At 33.1% G+C, this 22,751-nt stretch overlaps 3 protein-coding genes across 4 annotated transcripts in view; 1 reads left to right on the plus strand and 2 right to left on the minus strand.

Annotated features, from left to right (window-relative positions):
* The window catches only part of LOC139488680 (uncharacterized), a 5,637-nt gene extending 2,434 nt beyond the window's left edge, over positions 1–3,203 (plus strand). Inside the window, exons 2-4 of one of the 2 annotated variants that reach the window (XM_071274489.1) lie at positions 1,208–1,334; positions 2,203–2,375; positions 2,933–3,203. In XM_071274489.1, the coding sequence (XP_071130590.1) occupies positions 1,208–1,334; positions 2,203–2,375; positions 2,933–3,138 (506 nt within the window). In that variant the 3' untranslated portion in view covers positions 3,139–3,203. The remainder of the gene's footprint in view (positions 1–1,207; positions 1,335–2,202; positions 2,376–2,932) is intronic. The other variant, XM_071274490.1, reaches the window with a different exon arrangement.
* Positions 3,204–3,968: 765 nt separating this feature from the next.
* Positions 3,969–7,864, minus strand: LOC139488681 (uncharacterized). The gene is made up of 3 exons (XM_071274492.1): positions 7,793–7,864; positions 6,086–6,161; positions 3,969–4,706 (listed from the first exon to the last, which is right to left on the minus strand). Exon 3 carries the CDS (start codon positions 4,649–4,651, stop codon positions 4,163–4,165), a length of 489 nt encoding a protein of 162 aa, XP_071130593.1. The 5' UTR covers positions 4,652–4,706; positions 6,086–6,161; positions 7,793–7,864; the 3' UTR covers positions 3,969–4,162.
* A 5,577-nt stretch (positions 7,865–13,441) lies between these two features.
* On the minus strand, positions 13,442–21,692 carry LOC139488666 (uncharacterized). The gene is made up of 7 exons (XM_071274469.1): positions 21,552–21,692; positions 20,772–20,993; positions 18,375–18,479; positions 17,783–17,839; positions 15,780–15,851; positions 14,814–14,889; positions 13,442–14,303 (listed from the first exon to the last, which is right to left on the minus strand). Exons 1-7 carry the CDS (start codon positions 21,604–21,606, stop codon positions 13,517–13,519), a joined length of 1,374 nt encoding a protein of 457 aa, XP_071130570.1. The 5' UTR covers positions 21,607–21,692; the 3' UTR covers positions 13,442–13,516.
* Between the last annotated feature and the right edge of the window lie 1,059 nt (positions 21,693–22,751).

The following is a 22,751-nucleotide window of genomic DNA, read 5'->3' on the forward strand; positions in this document are numbered from 1 at the left end:
GCTAAAACTTTTTTAACTGAGTTGTGCTAAAAATCACATCAATCGTAAAAACATAATATTATGGTTTTGTGTCGATCAACGGTAAAGGTCGTCTACCCCCCCCCCCCCCCCCCCCCCCCCCCCCCCCCCCATTTTTGTTTTCCCTCTCTCGATCTGCTACCGAGATACATATCGAAAGACTTAAATATTGAAATAAGAAGATCTGGTAAGTACCCATTGGTACTACTATCCACCAGATAACAAATAACACAAAATGTTAACAACTATAGGTTGCATTTCTGTAAATTTATATAGACAATGCGATTATAGGAAATCCCTTTATGGCTTAAACTGTGACACTTTTACTATGAACTTTCGTAAAAATTATATCCTAGAATGGAAAGTTGATATTCACTGCTTTTTATTCAAAGGTCAACACATATGGATGTGCGGCATATTTTCAACATTTATATGCCCCGAACATGTTAGTCTAAGAATTTAAACTCTTACTAAAATTGTGTACGACCCCAACCTTTACTGTTTGCCTAATTCAGAATTAATTTTTCACCGCAATAATATGTTTTTTTATACTGGTAACAGTCCCAAGTTATGTCGTTATGAGATGAATCCTATCTGGGAACAGTATGTGAACAAATCAAAGTATCTATAAATTATAGTATAATATATCTCCCAAAAGAGGCGTGGTTTAAGAAACAGCTGTATTTACAAAGTGCAACAATAAGTCCATTAGAGAGTCGTGGTGTAGTGGTTAATGCATCGGACTACTAACACAAAGGTTCCTGGTTCGATTCCCGTTGGGATGAAAATTTCAGGAACTCAATTTTCGGCTCTCCCTTGACACCATCTGCGAGTATGGTCTTGAGGAAACGCTGATAGTCCTTCGGAAGGGGACGATAAATGGCTGACCCGTGTTAAGAGAGAGCCATATCTCTTGCACGTTAAAGACACCCTTGTAGATTCGAAAAAGAGTAGGCTAATGCTGCTACAAGGCAGCACTCGCACTCGCAAAGTGAAAAGGGATTAATATAAGTTGCAAAACTTGTTTCCCAATCCACTATAAATAAATATGTTTAAACTAACAATAAGTCCATGTAAGGTATTCAACAATGAGCAGAACCCATACTGTATAGTTTTATCTGAAAAACAAGACAAAAAGTAAAACATAATAAACTGGAACAATTAAATCAATTGTACTTTTATGTTTTAGTAGGTGTTTTGGATGCATATAGCGACTGTACATACTACTACAGTTACGGATATAATCAGGTCGGGAGTTCCTGTACTTACTATAGCAATAGTTATTACTACACGTACTATCGCCGTGTGTACTCAATGTAAGTATAATATAATTGGATAAACGACACTATCTATACAAAAATAAGTCTTTAATTCACTATTTTAGTATTAGGGTATACCCAGCCAAGTAGTCAGCACTTCGGTGTTGAAATGATTATCAAATATTTGGTCATTTTTATAAATTTACTGGTTGCAAAAGTATATTTTTTTCGAAATGCATGTACTGAGGATGTTCTTATCCCAGCATGGATTGCCTGAGCCGTATTTGGTACAACTTTTGGAATTTTGGATCGATAATGCTCTACAACTTTGTACTTAATTCCGCAAATATAAACAAATCGTTTCCCTTCTTCAAAAATCCTTCAGTTCAGGTTCGGAATATAAAATTTACCACAACCAGAAGGATAGTTGCGTACACAGAATGAATCTTTAATTATTGAAAATCCCACACATACCTGAAATTGGTAGAAGCATATAGACTCTCTTTCCTAAACCAAATCAGAAAAAAGAGAAATCTCTACGAATGTGCAGCTTAAAGCACATTCGTCTCAACTCGGCCGATTCCGTACCCTCAAGGAGAGTAGCGGATTCTACCGAGGATTGCCGAATGCTTAAAGCATAGACATGGTACTGCATGTACCTTTATTTTTTCGTATTTCACAAATAAAATGTTATTTGTATCTGGAGTGTCAACAAGATTCCAATGATCCAGTTGAAATTGGCCATTCAGGTTCGAACGCATATAAGTATAATATGCGTTATGATTAATCATACCCCTAAGCACCTACAATTACTAAATAATCATATAATTGTTGTATATGTTTTATGGCAATCAATATGTGACACTTTAATAAACAAATTTATATATATTCATTGTAAAATGGTGAATTTATATATTTTTTCCAGATCAGCTCCAATTATTGTAGTAATAGCCCTTGGGGCCCTTGTTGGACTAGGCATATTCATTACAATACTGGTGTGTGTATGCTGCAGACGTGGTCGTCGGTCAACAGGCGTGGTTGTAAGCGGCAATATTGCCCAGCCAACGACAGGGTATATCTATCCAACCAATCCAAACGGTAAGTTATTTCATACATGTGTCCCTTTCCCCTATACATAGAAACGTAAAAGACTGTTATTATTTGATAGAATATAGATGAAGCAACAAAAAAGCAGAAAAAAATTAAAGGTTCCGTGTGCTTATTTTCGAGATGTAAGCCATTGAAAACTTGGCGGAAATTAATTCTCTCTGAATTTCATCCTCTTTTCAAAAAAGATGAAAAAATAACAAGGATTTTATAAGATTTGCAAAAAGACACTTTAAAATATATGTAATGAAGTTATGAAACGAACGGGACAAGACTAAGTATCTTCACATGTCTTTCTAATTCTATAAGGATGCATCACTGAAGTAAACACGTTGGAAAAAAGGTCCCAGAACAGAAACTTCTCATAAAATACACATTATTTTACATAAGGTTTTATGTTCTTTTTAAAGTGAATTGGTCTATTTTCAACATCGATTGAATTTGAATATTATAAAAACTTTTGAATATTATAAAAACCGAGTATCATTAAAACAGGAATAGTTATCTTATTCCTACGCATCACGTATATATATTTGTTTTTACATAAGCTGGTGCTGTGTCATATCCTGGAGGTAATCCCCCTGCTGCTGGGTACTACGGCGGAAATCCGGTTCCTACTGGATACAATGCTGGCAATGCTGCTCCTGTTGGATACTATGGCGGAAACGCTGCGCCTGCTGGGAACTATGGAGACAACCAGCCAATAAATACTGGACCGAAACCACCTCCATACGACAGTGCAGTTCCATCATGAGACTAATCTAAACTGTTCAGTTACACATCAATAGTTTTATTAACTTAATAAAGAAACATACATTATATGTCTATTGACAATGGCCTTGCAAGTGCATATGCAATTATCATACAAACATCCATATGTATATATTCAGAAATATTTCATAACTTAAAGTTATTTAAGAAATAATTCATGGCAGCCTTAGATTTTTTTTCATTTAACCATGGGTTGGGCATTTATATTCGATTAGTTTACCCTGGGACGGTTTGAGCTAAAGGTATATATATTGTGATTATACTGGTTGACGATAATAGGTCGTCATATTAGAATTATCCTAAATCTCAAAACCAAAAGATATTAAAAATCTGTTTCTATAAATCACCTGTGTGTGTATATGAAATTTGACAAACAAACAAACAATGTGGTTTGCTCATATGGTCTACCCCTGAACATAATATACACTGTATAAAAATCTATATTTTGATTTATTTGTTTTATTTCTACATATTAACCATGCTATCCTAAGTCATATGTTTCACACGTCTGCAAACATTTAAATCCGGCCACAGTTTGTACGTGCCAGTTCCGAGTCGGGAGCCTATAATTCAGTGATGGTATTGTGTTACTGTTTATCATAGTTGTGTTTCGATAATTGTTTTCTACATAACTCATGTCGTTAGTTTTCCCGTTTGAATTGTTTTCCATGTGTCATTGTGGGGCCTTTTATAGCTTGCTATGTGTTATGAGTGTAGCTCATAGTTGAAGATTGTACGTTGATCTATTTTTTCTAACATTCTATGTGCATTGGTCTCTGGTGGAGAGATATCTCACCGGTACATGTAACCACATCTTGTTATATTTAAATCTATTAAAATTTATGACAAAATCTGAATGACTGTTTACACAACAGGAGTGGTATGTTTTTGTTAGTTGCGATTTGAGTAATCATAAGGCAGTGTTGTTTACAGTTTCAATGTACGAAACAAATTAAATAGTCTCAAATGTGATTATTTTTCAAGACATAACTATTAATTATGTGTTTTCACAAGTTTTCATATGTATGATGTTCTATATAAGGAATTGTTTGATCATTTTCTATTTTACCGAGGTGATCAGCTACGTCATACGTGTCATCAACTGAATGGTCGTACATATCGTCAGAGGTGGTACTCTTATGTCTGTTGAGATGCGCATGATCATAAATGTCATCCACGGTTTCAATATACGGATCATCATCTTTGACTTCATCACATATTGGCGATGCTAGTTCATAATTATTTGCAGTAACTGTGGTTTGATTGCTTCTATCGTATCCAGTTTCTACCGGGTCAAGGGTAAAGTAAACAGCTGATGACACATGTGGTATATCGCTGTTGTTGATTTGTTCTTTGACTGTCCGGAATGATCCGGTTTCAAGCTGATCTATCGTGAAATAACTAGACGATGGTACTTTATTTACTCCGCCATTTTTTATTTCTGAGAATGCAATATTTTGATGGCCACAATATGTGTACGATTCAGATTTCACCATGCCATGTGTTGTATTATCTTTCTTTTGTTCAACTGTGGTGTGACAAGTAAAATATCTATAGAAAAATAAATGAAATAGCAGCTTTTACCATTCTTCAATATTCATCAATAAAATTAGCCTTATCCTTCCAACCTCAAACACACCAAAAGGGACGTTTTCGTTGATTTGACAATGGTCAAGCCTCTGCCACACGATGGTACATAATAAACTTTGAATATAAAAAAGATGATGTGGTATGATTGTCAATTAGACCACTTTCCACAAGAGACCAAATGAAATTAACAACTAGATGTCACCGTACGACCTTCAACAACGAGCAAAGTCAATACCGCATAGTCAGCTATGAAAGGCTTTAAAATGACAATGTAAAAAAAAAATCAAACGATAATACTAATGGCCTAATTTATATACAAACAATGAACGAAAAAAAAATATGTAACACAAGTTGGCGGGATCCAAACCCTCGTCCTAATCTGTGACAGTGCTGTAACAGTACAACATAAGAACGAACTATAAAAAACAGTCGAAAAAGTCGAAAAAGTCATTCGATTGAAACAAATAAATAATACACAAAGTGGACGTAGCCGGGTAATTGTATATCCCAACAACAATAATACAATAAGTACAGATGTGAAAGTACTCGCAGTTACTGACAGCTAGTTCAAAGCCATTTTAAAACAACTAATAAAAAGTCATGCATCTAAGACTAGTAAGTTATCAATCAGAACCCATCCAACATCCAATGGAGTCTGCTTTCGCCTTCATGCATTAAATGTTGACATACCAGGCCCTTTTATAGCTTAAGGGTAGTTGTATCACGGAAACATCTCTTCAGTGTTACAAATAGATAGACCAGGATAAAACTACATGTTGAGCATCTAAATCATGACGTCTGTTAACGCATTATTCAATAAATTGATAATGGAGGAGGAGGGAGCATACATTTGGAAATACGAGATGTATTTTGATTCAGTGCAACCACTTATCAAGATATGCTTACCCTTCCGAAGCATGTGAAAATTCCCTAAGTTTTCGGCTTGATTCGTGTTGCTCACTCTTTGGATTTCTATGTTGTGCTTTGTGTACTGTTGTTTATAGAAATTAGAATACGTGGCACGAGTGCAAATGAGACAAGTAAACTCTCCATCTAAGTCACAGTGTATAAAAAGTTAACAATTATAGCCTTCAACACGGAGCCTTGGTTCTAACCGAACAACAAGCTATAAAGGACCCCAAAATTACTAGACTGAGTGTAAACAATTAAAACAAGTTTGTCTGATTGTCTGATTTATTTTTTAACTAGGTAATCATTTCATTTTTGATATACAAATGTATTGGTTTGAATGTAGCTTTGGTATTATTCACCTCTGTATTATAACACACTTTCAAGCCTAAAAATTTACGTTGTGTTCAAAAAAATTATATCATAATTACCTTTTTGCTAAGAAAACAAACAGTGTAAAAGAAACTATCCCTACTGCTCCACCAATTACACAGATTAGTAATATAACTGTTAAATATAAATGGTTTCATTCTATTATTGACAATTGCAAATCGGCATTTTATATTTTTATCTAGATATATTTATAGTATTTGTTCAAGTGTCGACGTATTCTTATCCTTAGACAGAAAGTAAAACATATAAAAACAAGGGGAATACGTTATGTTGTGCACGGGATGTAAACAAATGCAGACACGTCCAGCTGGTCTGCATCAAACGTCTTTTGAAGGAATATTACAACTGACTCTTCTCAGCTATAGGAACCATTGGGATTTTTTAATTTCTGTACCTATGCAACATAACATAATTTTTTTCAAGTGATTGACGAAGTATCAGCCATTGTTTTCATTTTTTCATTTTATGTGTTGTTCTGATCAAAGTTGAAATGTTTATCTAGGAATGGAAAGAAAAAGACATTCGATTTCTCTTAATATGTACACTTTTCTCGGATCATATGTAAAAGAATTGAGACAGTTTATAGTTTAATATATTGTATATCTATTATCGGAGACACGGATGCAGTTGGGATAATTTTTAAATAGCACCAAATTGTTTGACAAGTTGATTGATATAAATAATTGTTATGCATTCAATGATCAAAAGTTTCGGGTTAATCCATTTTGAAAAGTGTTTTTATTATTGAGATATATGGCAAAAGAGGAAGCATATATTGATAGTAATGTTTTTTTTTCGATCCAAGTGCATGCTTTTAATGCCTAGTGTACTTTTTCAAAGAACCCAGCTATTTGTGGTTGGTCTTCATTTGTTTCATGACTTCATGCATGACTGTTTGAATTTATGAAATTGATGGAAAACTAAATGTTTCAGAGAGATAAAAAGTTCTGGCAGAATCAATTTGCGCCAACTGCAGTTTTCAAAAGGTATCAATTGCGCCACTATATATATTTCTGATGGTTTAATTGTGCCAATAAATAGAACCAAATTGCGCCACATTTACCTGTATATGTTTTTTTACCTATATCATACATGTTACCGTTAACCTATCCACTTTAGATTAAACTGAAATCATCAAAATTAAGAAAACTCACTAATGCATTATACTGTTCAGTAAAAGAATAGTTTTTTTCACACGGAAAGATGTCTGAAACATGTAAATCGTGTAAGACAATACAGTTCGATAACGGGAACCCTATCATCGTTATAGAAGATCAGAAATTCTGTGAGGCATTTAAGATCATTTAATTTTAAAGAAAAACGAAGTAATCTGATGGAGATCTAGGAAAAAACATTAAAACAAATTGAGAGAAGTGAGCAGATAGGAATATGTTTCTATTTTAAGTTTTTTGTTTTTGTTTAATGATGAACAGAGACATTTTATAGTTTTAACGGTATATATATGTGAGTGAGCATTGGGATACAGCATATTTTTTTGAAGTCTGTTAACTGTCTGGAAAAAAGGAGGAGAGAAGTCAATCATTTAGTTGATATGCAAAAGTAAATATAAATAAGTTGATAAAATTGGCGCAGTTAGATGATTTTTCATTGACGCAATATATACCTATAGTTTTTAAAATGAAGTGGCGCAGAAGTAGTATTGGCGCAAATAAGTTGTGGCGCAAATAAGTTCTTTTTTGGCGCAAAAAGATATCGCCCAAAAGTTCGTATGAGCTTGTACTTACTATTGTTGTCAAGGCCAGCTGTTTCGTCAGCCAAGGCTGAAATTGTCGTGTTCCCTGCAAGACATGGGTATCGCATTGATTACATGTGTGTTCATGTTATAGTAGACGTAAATGATACGCTTACAAAATGTATGGCTTGCATAAGTCATTAAAAATGGTATGTTCATGTTAAACTGTTTTACCTCAAATCCAAACGTTATAACAATCTTATTTCGAAGATGTGAACGCCTTTTGATCATACTTCTTAATATTAAAAGACTGTTAATCACGTGTTGTATTATACCGTAAAATATTAAACGGCGATTACAAAAAAGGTTACAGATAGTGAAAAACAAATTTCATTACTTATTGGTAATTAATGTTCATTACACAAGTACCTCCTTTACAGGTTGTTGCTACAGACTCATTTGTCAAATAAAAGTTAGAATACGAATAATGTTTTCACAATAATCGCAATAGGTATATCGTTAAATACAGCAAATTGTACTTTTACATATGTACAAAGAGTGCACTTCTTTATAGAACTGAAACGTACATGTTGCATACACACAATTAACGTGTAGATAACATGTAAAATCAATTTGTGAGAAACGAAAGAAATATATTCAAATATAACATTATATAACTTTACGAAAATGGCGTACAAATCATTTGTAACTGTTTATAAGTATTTGATTTAATTAGATAAAACACAATATGGTGTCAGCTCCCTTTTTTACCACTAGTTTATCATTTTCTCAAAGAGACGTCAACACGGCAAACATTACTTCCAAAATAGGTAGAAACAGAAGCTTCTACGTCGAAACTTTGGCGGCGAGAAAAAAATGGGACTCAGCCCCCCCCCCTTTTTTTTGAAGTAACGAGGTTGCTCCTTTAAGAAATTCATTTTGGATGATTTGCAGTAGTTTAAATATGTCTCAATTACGCATTAAAAACGTAGGCTGCATCAGCGTGCTTACAGACGAAGAAAAAGATTTGCGATGTAAAGGATCACTACATTTCTATCTTTTCTGTTTGTTTCAAATGGTATTTTTTCTCCAAGGAGTATTTGGCAAAGGGAGGGGGTAATGTTTGTTTTATTTCTAATTGTATTTTAACGGATCTGAGATAATACACAAACAAACAATTAACCTCACCCTTTTTCAGTAATGCATTTGTGAGTGAATCGTTGTTTAAGTAAAGACCAGTGGCAAATATTTCTGTCAGTGTGTACGTCCAGTCGATTCGAGAAGACCTTTTCAAATGAATTATATGTTCGGCAATGATGATGGATGAGTCTTGATAAGGGGTTAATATGGCTACGTAAAGTGTGTTTATAACAAATAAATATATCCAAGTTTAGACAAATATTTCTGAAAAGAACTTATAAATTATTAATAAGTGTTCTAAGTATCAATTTTATATAAAAATCGTTTCTTTTTTAAATATACAATGGAAAATTAAAGTTCTGAATGCCTAGTTTTGTGTACACTTATCGTACACAAGGCCTACATCGACTATCGACTGCATGTAGACAAAACATGATTTTAACTACATGTAAACATTGAGTTTTATTAATGGGAACGTAATTATGTTTTGTTTATGTGTGTGTTATAATAACACAACACCGAGTTTAGGTCAATGTGAACACGGCCTATATAGACGCCCACTACATTGTACATTTGATAATTATAATAAAATAATTTAAACGTTACAACAAGTAAAATGTCACGACTAACAGTAGGTGTGGCATTTATGTCAATGGGATCTTAATCAAAATACACTAAAAACCAATGAGACACCAAAAGGCGATGAGATCTAACCTAAAGACACTAAAAACAATGAGATTCCATCAAAAGACACTACAAACCAATGAGATCCCACCAAAAGACACTAAAAAACAATGAGATTTGACTAAAAGACACAATAAACCAATGAGATCCAACCTAAAGACGCTACAAACCAATGAGATACAACCAAAAGACACTCAAATCAATGAGATTTCACCAAAAGACACTAAAAACTAAAGATATCCCACCAAAAGACACTAAAAACTAAAGATATCCCACCAAAAGACACTCAAACCAATGAGATTCAACCTAGAAACCAAAAAAAGCAATGAGATCTAACCTAAAGACACCAAAACCAATTAGATCCCACCAAAAGAAACTTAAAACCCATGAGATCCCACCAAAAGACACCACAGACCAATGAGATCCCATCTAAAGACACTACAAACCAATGAGATCCTGCCTTAAACACCAAAAACCAATAAGATCCCACCAAAAGACACCAATAACCATAGAGATCAAATCTAATTTATAAAAGACACTATAAAGTGAGGGATTCCATCAAAAACACACTAAAGCTTCCCACTTTCTTCGAAGCGAAGAGATCCATTCTAAAAATTCAAACGAAATCCGGAAAAAAGTTGTAATTGGCATTTGAGTTTTAAGTACCACGACTCTAAAATAAAGATAACATTTAGGTCAATATGCATGATCGATTGTCGTTAGTTAGCACGTGTTTTTAAACAAGACTATTTGTTTTTTCTACCTAATACCACATATTATTCAGAATCTTACTTGCATACTTACAGTTTGAAGACATGTTTAACTTAATACATTCACCAATATATGATTTTCCTAAGAACATATACAGAAAACCAGACGAATATAACACTATTGTATAAGATGCCATGAGAAACCTACATGTATGTGTGTTATCTAAAATGACATGTGCATGTAGTTAACTTTTATTATATTTATCAAATTAAATAAAAATGCATTAACTTTATTACCATTATTAAATACATTACTTGTAATCACATCATGTCTGAGTAAACAAAGAACGCTTGTAATTTTATTGAACTTTCCATAAACAGTGTCGTAAAATTTTCTGTCGTTTGACCAATTATTTGGATAATTTAAAAACTTCCTTTTCAGTATTGAATTAGGGACGACATCAAAAGTTCAATGTAGGATAAAAAACTTAATTCACATAGTTTTTTCGCTGACCCCCCTACCCCCCTTCTTAACTTAATTTGGGAAAAATTGATTTACCTATATGGATATATGTAAAATCGATTTTATATGAACAAAACTTTCAGCTATGTTGACCCCCCCCCCCCCTCACACCCCCAAACTATTCGATTTAAGTTTTTTATCCTACATCGATCTTTTGATGTCGTCCCTTAACGCAAAAGTTTAATAGAAGAAGCTTAAACATTTTATTGAAAACAGGGTACTACACACAGTTTATTACATTAAAGTTTATTCAAATAAATCTAAAATTTGATTTGGGGTTCAATCGACATTGGTATAACGCTGGATGTCGTTAGCCTCGTTTCAAATACATGTAATGTGTAACAATGTCCTACTTGCTTACAAGTTAGAAAATAAAAAGGTGCAACAAAATAATAAGTCCAGAAAAAAAACCTAAAAAAAACATTAAAATAGAGACGGACGAAAAACCAAAAAATTAACAGACCGCAAACTACTACTCTCTGTCAGATACTTATCGCTGAGCAAGCCTTACACAATACCAATAGCATTGTACAATATGCCCGGAAGTTGAAGCAGTTCATGTCCTAATGATTAAGCTGTAAAGGTGTTAAAATTTTGTCATAACGAGATCGCGTAAAGCTCACTGTTCAATGATTATTTGTTCAATGTTGCAGGTTGTGTGATGGACCTGTAATCGTTCAGATGTTCATCCTTTGGTCCTCTATATATACAGTGGACTAAAAAAACCTACTTTTCATTTTTATGACATGAATAAAACTGAAACAGTAAACAATGTCGAATTTAAACTCAATTCATGTCTCACACCAACCAACAATAAAGGCTTTATAGACTTGCTTGATATACTCACTGTTTCAGTATTGTGTTATGGTGATAATTCATGAACTATGTAAGGAATGCTGGTTCTCTGGTTTTTTTACTTTTGCGGCAGTAATATACCATCGCATCAACTGTCGTAGCTAGCTCCTTGTAGTCGCGAAAAGAAATTATGACTTCATGTAGCCGTTTTACAAATAATGTGTTTTTTTTTTCCATGTTTAGGAAAGCAGGCATCCTGATAAAAAATTCCGCTGTGCATGGTTTTTATCAAGTGTTATAGTTACACGGCGTACGAGCTTTAGTTACTGTTACAGCTAAATTACGGTTTATGCGCCATTTATTTTGTTTAACCCACCAAATGTGGCGCCTGTACCAAGTCAGGATATCTTGACCGTGTGTTGTTTAATGACAATTGTCATTAGTGTACATATAAAAAAGAAGATGTGGTATGATTGCTAATGAGACAACTATCCACAAAAGACCAAAATGATACAGACATTAACAACTATAGGTCACCGTACGGCCTTCAACAATGAGCAAAGCCCATACCGCATAGTCAGCTATAATAGGCCCCGATAAGACAATGTAAAACAATTCAAACAAGAAAACTAACGGCCTTATTAATGTAAAAAAAATGAACGAAAAACAAATATGTAACACATAAACAAACGACAATCACTGAATTACAGGCTCCTGACTTGGGACAGGCACATACATAAATAATGTGGCGGGGTTAAACATGTTAGCTGGATCCCAAACCTCCCCCTAACCTGGTACAGTGGTATAACAGTACAACATAAGAACGAACTATACAAATCAGTTGAAAAAGGCTTAACTCATCAGATGGACAAAAATACAAGTACGTGTGTATTTTTTGGGGAGGAGATGTACATGTGTTTTTGTGTAGTTGTTTGTTGTTGTGTCCAGTATTTTTGGCAATTCCTGTTATATAACTACTGTATTACATTTTAATCATAGCAAAATGTACAAAATGTACATACATGTGAAAAGTTTACAATTATGGAAGAATTGAAATCATTTCTGCTGTCATAGAGTTTTTTTAATAACTGACTCAGACTGTCTACTCTCATGTCTAAGGATACTAGATGTGATAGTGTTGACTGTTTCTCCAAATTTAGACAGTAATCCAACAAACAAAAGACATATAAATACCAACATGCAATCTTCAGCGATTATAATATACTGTGTTTATGCAAAATGGCAAACTAAATATCGCCTAGTGTCTTTAACGGTAACGGTGAAAAATGTATATCCCGAAGGCATAGTAAATATATAAGAAGGGGAACCAATATAGGGAAAACGGTAGTATTACATTTTCCCAGCATTAGGTTGGCAAGACAGGCGAAGGAAGTCAACTTAGGAGCGCTGTGATTGGATGTAAGGGTACAATATATTTTTTTCATTTATCTATGGATAACTGCAGGGTGTAAATTTACAATATAAATTTTAAAACCTATTGAAATATTTTCTAGAGAATTATTCGAAAAGGCTTCCAAATTTCATAAATTTGGTGCAAAATGACGGTTGGCATGGATAACATAAACCAGCTCCGTTGGAAATTGGTCATGATACTATTTGGCTTCAATTTTTAGAATACAGTAATAAAGTACTAACACCACACATAACTGTTTTATCCAGGTTTTTATTATAAAAACTGGTAAATTTAGAAAATGTAAGTATTGTCGCCTATGGCAGAATAAATAGTACCATTTTCCCTATAACCAATATAAGTGCGGAAAAACAAGCAAATACGAATAAGAAGTCTCATAAAAAAAATAGTTAAACCAGTTGTACGAAAAGGCAAGAATAAGTTGCTTCGATAGCTGCTTTTTTTTTTTATCTGTGGTGCAATCATGAAAAGTTGAAATGTATTAAATTTGAACTATACATTTATTTTCTTTTGAAATAAGTCATAATCATCTGATGTCCGTTTTTCTCTACATAATTCATAATTAGCGTGATCTGCTTTTCTTGGTCCGCCATATTGCTGAGGTGTTACATAGTACACATCTTCAGAATGGCTATACAGATTGTTTTCACTTTTTGCACATTTGTTATAACTTTCACCAGCAATATTGTAGGTGTCTGCATTACACGCACTATCACTGTTCGATACACAATTAGGGGCCTCTTTTTCACTGTCGGCTGGTTTTGCAAGTTCATACTGTTGTGGTTCATATGACGTAGTGTTTGAAATCGGTTTTGCAAGTTCGTAATTTGTCGCGTTTAAATCTTTGGTTTCACAAAAATCGTCACTTTTATATTTATTTTTAGTTGACACTTTTAAAATTTTTGACCGATCGGACCCATCATCGGTTGAAGACAAATCGATATAATCTCCGATTTTCATTTCTTTCTTACTAATCGGAGTTTGTTTTACATGAACACGTGCATTATTCCCAAGGTCAGTAGGACGGTTATTATAGGGAGGTAACTTCGGAGGTTCCAACGAATCGTACACCGTCATATAACTATGTGGTTGATCAAAACGAACTTGTGAGAATTCATCATACTGATGATTTCTCCCTTCGCTATAAATTCCTAGAGTGTCGTATTCTTCATTTTCGCCATTGGTTACGGTTGTCAATTGAGAATCAGTTGAGGTTACATTCCTATGTCCATTATTATTATAATGTTGATCGTATTTTCGTTTATTAAAACATGAAAATCTGTAAAAAAAATATGTAAGAAATAAAACATGGATTTTCGAAACGAGTTATGAAGTCTCGTATCAAAATCGTAGACTTAAAATGTATCAGCAGATGTTTTACATTGTCAACTACGGCTACGGTGCTATCTACAGTACATCAAGAAAACAAACCACTTCCCCATTGCAACGATTGTAAGCTTGAGTTTACTTGTTTTACGTTGTTCTTACTTGTCAGAGTACCAAAGTTCTTACACAGAGTACATAACCTGTTGAAAATTATATATTCCGGAATCTAAAATCGGTATCATAAAAAAGCATACATAGTCAGTACTCAGCTATTTTTTTTTTTTTTTGGTTATTAGTCAGAGTAAAGGGTACTGATTTCAATTAAGTTTTTGATTTTTTTTTAGTACTCAGCTATTCGCAAGAAGTTACAAAATTTCCCTCAGATTTTGTTTTTTTAACTACAGTAGTTCAAAACTAAGGTCAGGGTAAGAATTTTCGATTAGTGTAATATTCGCATGCTTACCTTCTCAGGATGACAACACATAATATCAATACCAATAACAGAAATATCAGCCCTCCAACCACGCCTCCAAGAATACCTATAACATGATAACAAAGTTTAATTTAGAACTTGAACTAATGAATTCCACTTTAGTGTACATTTTTAGATATTGATACATTTACATGTTTTGGGAGATTTTTTATCAGCACTGATGCATGCGCAGTGACACATATTACACTGCATATCTGGATTCTTGACCCGTAAACCACGGCGACATCATGACTAAAGCCATCCCCTCCCACCATCCATTTGTGTTTGTAGAACTTAAACATGTCTCCTTATTTTTCAGTGGTAAATTGAAACGTTGCTAAATTCTACATCACTCTGGTGACAATAGTTGTCTCATTGGCAATCATACATGTACCATACTTTCCATTAAAACACACTCTGTCTACCATTATGTCCATTTCTTTGTTGATTGCTTTTCATTGAAACTGGTTTTTTTTTAATAAACTTCCTAATAATTGTATGGTTATATCTAGATCATTATATAAAACTTACTAGTGACGATTGGTTGATTTGCAGTACAATCTTACTAGGTCAACAACGTTTCACCTTATATATATATATAAGCTATCGAGAATTCCCCTATTATTCTATATCAAACCGATGTCAAAAACTAACTTAGTTGAGGTCTGATTTTGATGATATTTTTAATGTTAAACTAATGTAGAATTATTTTTTTTTTAAAAGTGTTTTTTATGAAATAATAGGAGAATTTTTCAAAAGTGAAACACTGTGACTGTTGACTCAAGACTGTTCATGTACTGTAACATAAAGACTGTACATGTACTGTAACATAAAGACTGTACATGTACTGTAACATAAAGACTGTACATGTTCTGTAACATAAAGACTGTACATGTAATGTAACATAAAGACTGTACATGTACTGTAACATAACATAATAAATTAATCATTACATACCAGCTGTTAGAATTTTATCCACTTGAGAAGTTCTGTTTCCATTTGTACTATTGGTTGGGTATGTAGGTGTTGCTGGAAATGAACATTTATTTTTATTTATTTCAGTTTCAACATTTTGAGTGTACAATTTGCATAATTATATGAGATTCTGAAATTGGATCCTTCATTTCCTTACTCTTGAACTTGTTAGACCATTTTTGGCTGTTCTTAACTTATTGTTACGAAAAGCACTGTTCTCTATTCTTTATGTTTTGATGTTATTATTCTTCAGTCTTCAATTTTTATCCTTTATTTCCACACTTTTCACCCCAAGTCTCTTTTCTGTAAACCCTATTCAGATACTTGGGTATGGAAAATACAAAGGGTACATGTAGCTTTGGTACCAAAAAAATCATGAATAATTCTGGTAACGTTACTCTTTTTTTTTTTCAGAAACGAGTAATATTCTGTATCACCTTGTTATATGGCAATTTTCAACCATTGTTTTGAAAGTTTAAAGTCTTACAATGAAATCCTCAATTTGTAATGCGAAACCAGAGACAAGTAAATTTTGCCATAAATGACCTACATGTATATTATATATATCGTCGAAAGTTTTATCTTTGTTAAAAAAACAAATGACACTACAATAACTATTTTTTGCTAGGAAAGGGCTGCTTTTACATCTTTTCTAAATTCAAGTGGGTGAATTGCTGGTCTGACACCATTGTCCTATATTTAGCCCCGTGATGTAATTACCAAAAAAATAAAACAAACAATGCACTTATTCCGATAAACAAGGATTTTTTAAAAGGTTATCTTTACTGATAACTTTTTAAAACAATCATGTTGAAATGAATTTATGCGTGTTGTATAACAGAATGCACTTGGCGTTATAGATCTTTAAAGATTTGTAAGTGCATACCGACTACACAAGAGGGTCTGGAAAAGGGGGGGGGTGTCCTTCAGTTCCGTATTCTGTATTTTTGTTTTTGCCATTTTCTCTACATGTTTTAGACCCTCTGTCATTAGTCTCTATTCTTTTGTTATTTCCCCCCCCCCCCCCCCTTTCTGTAGTTTTTGAACCTAGTATGTATTTTACTTGTAGATTCGTCTATTATTCGGAGCACCCTTCGAGAGCTGGGAGGGTACAGTGGAATCCATGTACATTTCCTTTTGGGATTAATGAAGACGTGTCACTAAGTTTAGGTATTTACAACAATATGTAAAAGGCCAATCCCCACCCCCGAGTGCTAGGACATCGATAAGTATGTTATATGGGGGAGGAAGTCTATTTATTTTACGAAAGCCACATCCAGACCCTCATATATACATGTATTAACAATAAATAGTGACCACTTGACACAAGTACACGCAATAAGGTTGTAAATAAAACAAAAGGAAATAGACACGGGTCATAAATATGTCAAGTATGATATCGCCCTCATACATGTAATCGACCGTTCTGAATATTTCTTAAGTTTATAGGATATATAAAAAAATAATTGTTGACATGCTTACTTATAAAGTTCATATGGACGTTCATATCATTCAACTTTTTGTTTATTATAATTTCTTTTTATTTAGAATGCGCCACACAACACTTGTTACACAGTAATATAAATAATCTTTTAGAAAACAAAATAACCAATATACTAATTTCGCATTGTTTTTAAGCATATCTGAATGTCACAGTTCTGAATCTATTTTTCACTGTTTCGGTACAGGTACTCTGAGGGAACCATTACAAAGCAAGGCAAAATGTTTACCTCCTTAAAAAAAAAAAATTACAAAAAAGAAAAATACCACATTCTGTGTTATTTTCAATTCAAATTGAATTCGTCATCATGGTCATGACTAACAGCAATATTTGCCACCTTAAGTTCAAACAACAAGGAATAAATTAAGCAATTAAACAAAGCATTATACTTTAGAAAATATAAATTGGTGAGGTATAACGTCATCGACTCTAACAGTTGTGGTCGCAATAATTATGTTCTTGACTAATAAAAAAATCGACATACCATATTTGTCTTTATCTGTAGTCTCTCTGGTTGCTCTGGTACTCGTTTGTATCCTACCTAAGTGATAAATCAAAAATACATAAAAAAAAAATGTTTAGCATTATACCTCAATTTCATATCGACTATAAACTGACACTGAGAAAAAAATGAATCTTATTGAAAAAAAACCAACCACCATGATGATTATAGTAAATGAAAAAGTATCTTCAAATTCGTTTTTCTATCACCAATTGATATCTAAAGCAAACACACTTCTGTATGGTGTTGTTTGATGTTCTTAAACATAAAGTAAGTACTATTACTAAATCTCTTTTATTTTGCCGGTACATTTTAATTGCTACGTCTTTAATACAACCATAATGTCAGTACAAACTATTGACCAGTCTTAAATCACAAAACCGAAGATGGAATGTCAAATGATTTTTTCTCCTTTTTCTCCACTTTGGTTTATAGCTCTTCGTCCTTTTTATAAGCTATGGTTTTCAAGAATTTTGGCATCGAGCATCACTGACGAGAAATTGATTATCGAAATTTGCATCTAGTGCTGAAAAATTGGTATAGTTTGTTATTATTATGAAGGTGACATATTTACCTTGTGTGGTTTTTGAAAAATATCCTGGAAACCGTGTAGATCTTTTATTTGCATTGCTTGTGCTAGTTATCTTGACAGTTGTAGTAGAGAAGTCGTCATCTATGTCTAAAGATAATAAAAATATTACTGGGGGATCAAACAAATGTCAAGGTTAGCAAACATCAAAGATTTCTACATTTCTTTTTATTCAAAGCAACCAAGTCTCAGTAATCGACAAATGGCTAACAGGCAATATTTAGTCCAGAGAAACTACATATAGGTATAAATAAAGGCAATATTAGTATTCAGTCATAAATCTATTTAACTTAAACAAATCCGGGTCACAACCAAAACTGAGAGAAACCCTTCAACTCTAAGGGAGAAAAACCAGAACAACAGAAACACTGAACTGCTACAAAACAAACGCCAACATATACAAAGAAACGGACTATGTGATAACAACTGCCATATTCATGACTTGGTCAATGAATAAAATGTGGGTTGAACCTGGTTTTATGGCTAGCCAAAACTCCCACTTATAATGCAATGTTAAAAATACCGCTAAATTAAAGTAATAACATTACGCAACAGGAATATACATGTTACAGTAGTACAAATCAATGCAAGAACACTCAGGACAGATAAAAGCATATATAAATGATAAAGTTCATTTCAAAATGTAAACCACAGAATAAAGCGAACTCGATGTTCAGAAAGCTTAAATAGTTTTTACTTCGCTTGAACTCATTCTGTAAATATGTTGTGAACGTAAAGACAAGATAGTATACGGATAATTTTGTAACAACAACTTGGGAGACATTAAAAGGACATGTACTGCCACGGTCTTATCATGAATATACCATCAACCAACAATACAAGTACAATGTTGGCTTCTAAAAAATATTTCAAATGAAATGTAAGTGGATTGAATTTCAATAGACTCTGAATATGATTTGTTAGAGTTTGCATGGACGGAATATCAACACGACTAAAAAAAAAAACAACATAAAAGACACAAAAGGACAAACAACAGTTCACAAAACAAAGCAAAGAAAAGTGATGTGCAAGGTACATGTATTTCCAAAAGAAATTCGTGTACGGGGAAAATGTGACACGATAGAAAAGATTTTGAACAATTGGAAGGGGGCACAATTATCGTCCTTTTGTTTTAGAGGACCTAGTAGGTTAAGGTTTAGATTAAGGGAGAAATTTGTTTGCGCCAAAATTGCGTCCTTTTGCGCCCAAATTTGTTTCTCCAATGCTAGTAAGTTTGCGCCACCTGTTTTAAAATTACACTGTATCATTTGCGCCAAAATTAAAACATACAATTGCGCCATTTTAACGTAAAAATACTTCTCTCCTACTTTATCCGGGCAGTTTACACGGAAAATGTTTCATCTACTGAAACATGTCAACTTCTTACTGCTGATACACAATTTAATGTACAATGTACAATGTATGTAGTAGCTTGTACAATGTAGCTTCACTATATTGTCCAACAATACAAACATTGAAGGATAGGATGCATAACAGTTTATTGAAATTCTTGTAGAACGCCTCTGCCCCACATATGTACGTCTTGTGGTAGATGGGGTTTCAGCTCATACGGATGGTGGGAACAAAACACTGTCATCAACATATATATGGCTTAAAAATAATCAGTAAAATCGTTATTTGTTTTCTCTTTTGGGCTTTCTTGTGCATTTTAAGAAATTCTCCTTTTGAAATATCCCCGCACGTGTGATACTTTATAAGCCAAAAACAAGAAAAATACATAATAATCCATAATATGAATGATAAATATGTGTAAATTGGCGCAAATGAGTTCTGAATATTGGTGCAATTGATACATTTGCAAAAACAAAAATGGCGCCAATGATACTCCTGAAAAAAGTAATTGGCGCAAAAGGACTCCTACCTAGATTAAGCAATTATCGCCTGTTATGTGATATTTTACTCGAGGACATTAATCGGATTTAACAATGTAAGAATGGACAAGAACAATAATACTTCTCATTTGTTTAATAGGATCCTAGACATAATTAAGTGATTATAGCTTTAAAAGAGACATATAAATTAACACTTATATTGTTTGTCTGGTTAATCCTTTAATGTAAAATATCGCCGTGATGATTGCCCCTAAAATTAGAAATTCAAATTTAAACGCAATCAATTTGGCATATTCAAAACAAAATCAAGGGTCTTGTGTTTACAGTAGTGGTAATAACGTTCGCTATAAACAACATGTACATTAAAATGTACAAGTCACATACGACGAACTTTTTAAAAGGGGTTATCATATACATCTGGTGAAATATTTAGAGAATAACCAAGAAAAATAAAAATGACAGTCACTCTTAAAGTAACTCTTGAATACTAGTCGTCTATGAACCTGATTTGATTTACTACATGTAGTACCTTTGATAAAGCAGACTTTAAACTCTGCACTGCATTTGTCAGACACCCATATTGATCTCGTATTAAATCCATAATTTTCATTTTCTGTACACTTATTTTTCTTTTTCTCTTCTACTATTTCAATGGAGACAATCTTCCCATCTTCTGGTATATCTTCAACCACACACGTGACAGGACGTTTATCTCTCTTCGGGTTGCATTCTTCATATTTACATTGTTGTGCTAAAGGGTTTAAAAGCAATACAGTACATAAGTGCATTGTGTACTGATACACATTATACAAAATAAAAAGTCATGCTTTGATGTCTCTGGTAAACAGTCTTTGCATAACTGACTATGCGGTATTGGCTTTGCTCATTGTTTAAGGCCGCCTGGTGACCTACAGTTTTAAATTTCTGTGTCATTTTAGTATCTTGTGGAGAGTTGTCTCATTGGAAATTATACCGCATCTTCTTTTTCTTGTTCTTTGTGTATATTTCAATTTTTATAGTATAGTGTATGCATCAATTTCTATAATTAAAATTTTCAAGATATAATTTGGTTGAAAAATATATTATCATAAAGATAAGAAAATGTGGTACAAATGTATGATTGCCAGTGAGACAACTATCTACCAGGGACCCGCATATATATTTTTAAAAGTGCAATCATTCGGCATATTTTCATACTATTTATATATAATTACAAATATGTACTTTAATCTTGAAATGTATTACTACGTTGTAGCTATACCTAGTAGTAATTAATTTCCTTTCGAATATTTAAAACTGCAAGACTTACCGCCATCACAATAGATTAAAACACAAATGCCTACGAAAATCCGAAATATCTCCATTTATCCCTTCCTAGCGCGTATACCATAAAAGTAAAGTAGGGTCGCGATTTTTCACGGGAAGTTACACACCGATAATATTAATGACAATTTCCGGTTACATTGTTTCATTGTTAAATACATAACAGAGGTCATCATTTTCTACATTTGATGTCACTATTAACACGATTGACATGAAAAAGTGGTTTTTATGACGTATCATATGTAACAACAGAAAAATTACATATCTTTTATTGTATCTACAGTAGGGTGTTTTACACCATCATGATTCAACAATTGATCGACTTTTATTTAAAATAACACAAGTAAATAAACAAACAAACAATCTAACAAACACACTCAAAAAATGATAGATAAAGAAATGAATGAGGAAATAAAGAAAAAGAATATTAGATAAAGAAAAAGAATATTATATAATAGTAATCAAGAAATATAGAAAAATAAAATAAAGATACTTATCATTATGATTAATAATTAATGGAATACAACACGCATGATAAGTAAGTTTGTACTGCACAACATACATGTATGTGCATGACAACCACTCCAAGGCATGTTTTCATACATTTCGTTTTCGACCTGTAAACCGCTAAATCAAAATAAGAAAATACATAGTCATGTACTGTAAAAACTGTACCAACAATAAGACAACTACATGTATCCACCAGAGGCAAAATGAAGTCGATATAATCAATTATAATAGTTCACACTGCGGTCTCCAACAACGAGAAAAAAGACCACTTGTTCCATACGCAACGTCAGATATTGCTACCATTTAGTGTAACAGAATTTCCAAACATAACGTTAAATTAGAAACGCGCACTATCAAGTTTTTCCTGCTTTCCTTGTTGGGAAAATGCAAAGTATAGCACACAAGTAGAAATGCCGATATATTCCATTCCAATATGATTTTATAATTTTTTACATCGGATATTACATTTTACTTCTAGTAATAATGTGTTTTTCGGGGGAATATTGCTGCATTATATAAACAACCCGAATATGATTTTATTCAAGCAGTGGAACTAGCGACAATTAATTAAATGGCTTATAGTTATGACACTGAAGTTTTCTTAACTTTTTAATCGTCTTATAGATGTGTATTTTTGTAATAATACAGGGTCGGATGCAGGAATTTTCGAAAGGGG

This window comes from Mytilus edulis, chromosome 9 (genome assembly GCF_963676685.1).
Source record: "Mytilus edulis chromosome 9, xbMytEdul2.2, whole genome shotgun sequence".
NCBI lineage: Eukaryota > Metazoa > Mollusca > Bivalvia > Mytilida > Mytilidae > Mytilus > Mytilus edulis.

What these genes read in the sequence shown, in the direction of transcription:
- LOC139488681 (XM_071274492.1), bottom strand. Translation starts at nt 4,651, where the DNA reads ATGGTGAAATCTGAATCGTACACATATTGTGGCCATCAAAATATTGCA.
- LOC139488666 (XM_071274469.1), bottom strand. Translation starts at nt 21,606, where the DNA reads ATGGAGATATTTCGGATTTTCGTAGGCATTTGTGTTTTAATCTATTGT. An exon ending in TTTTTCAAAAACCACACAAG is followed by an intron (nt 17,840 to 18,374) that starts GTAAATATGTCA and finishes TTTATCACTTAG; the next exon opens with GTAGGATACAAACGAGTACC. An exon ending in TACAGATAAAGACAAATATG is followed by an intron (nt 15,852 to 17,782) that starts GTATGTCGATTT and finishes GTTCATTTCCAG; the next exon opens with CAACACCTACATACCCAACC.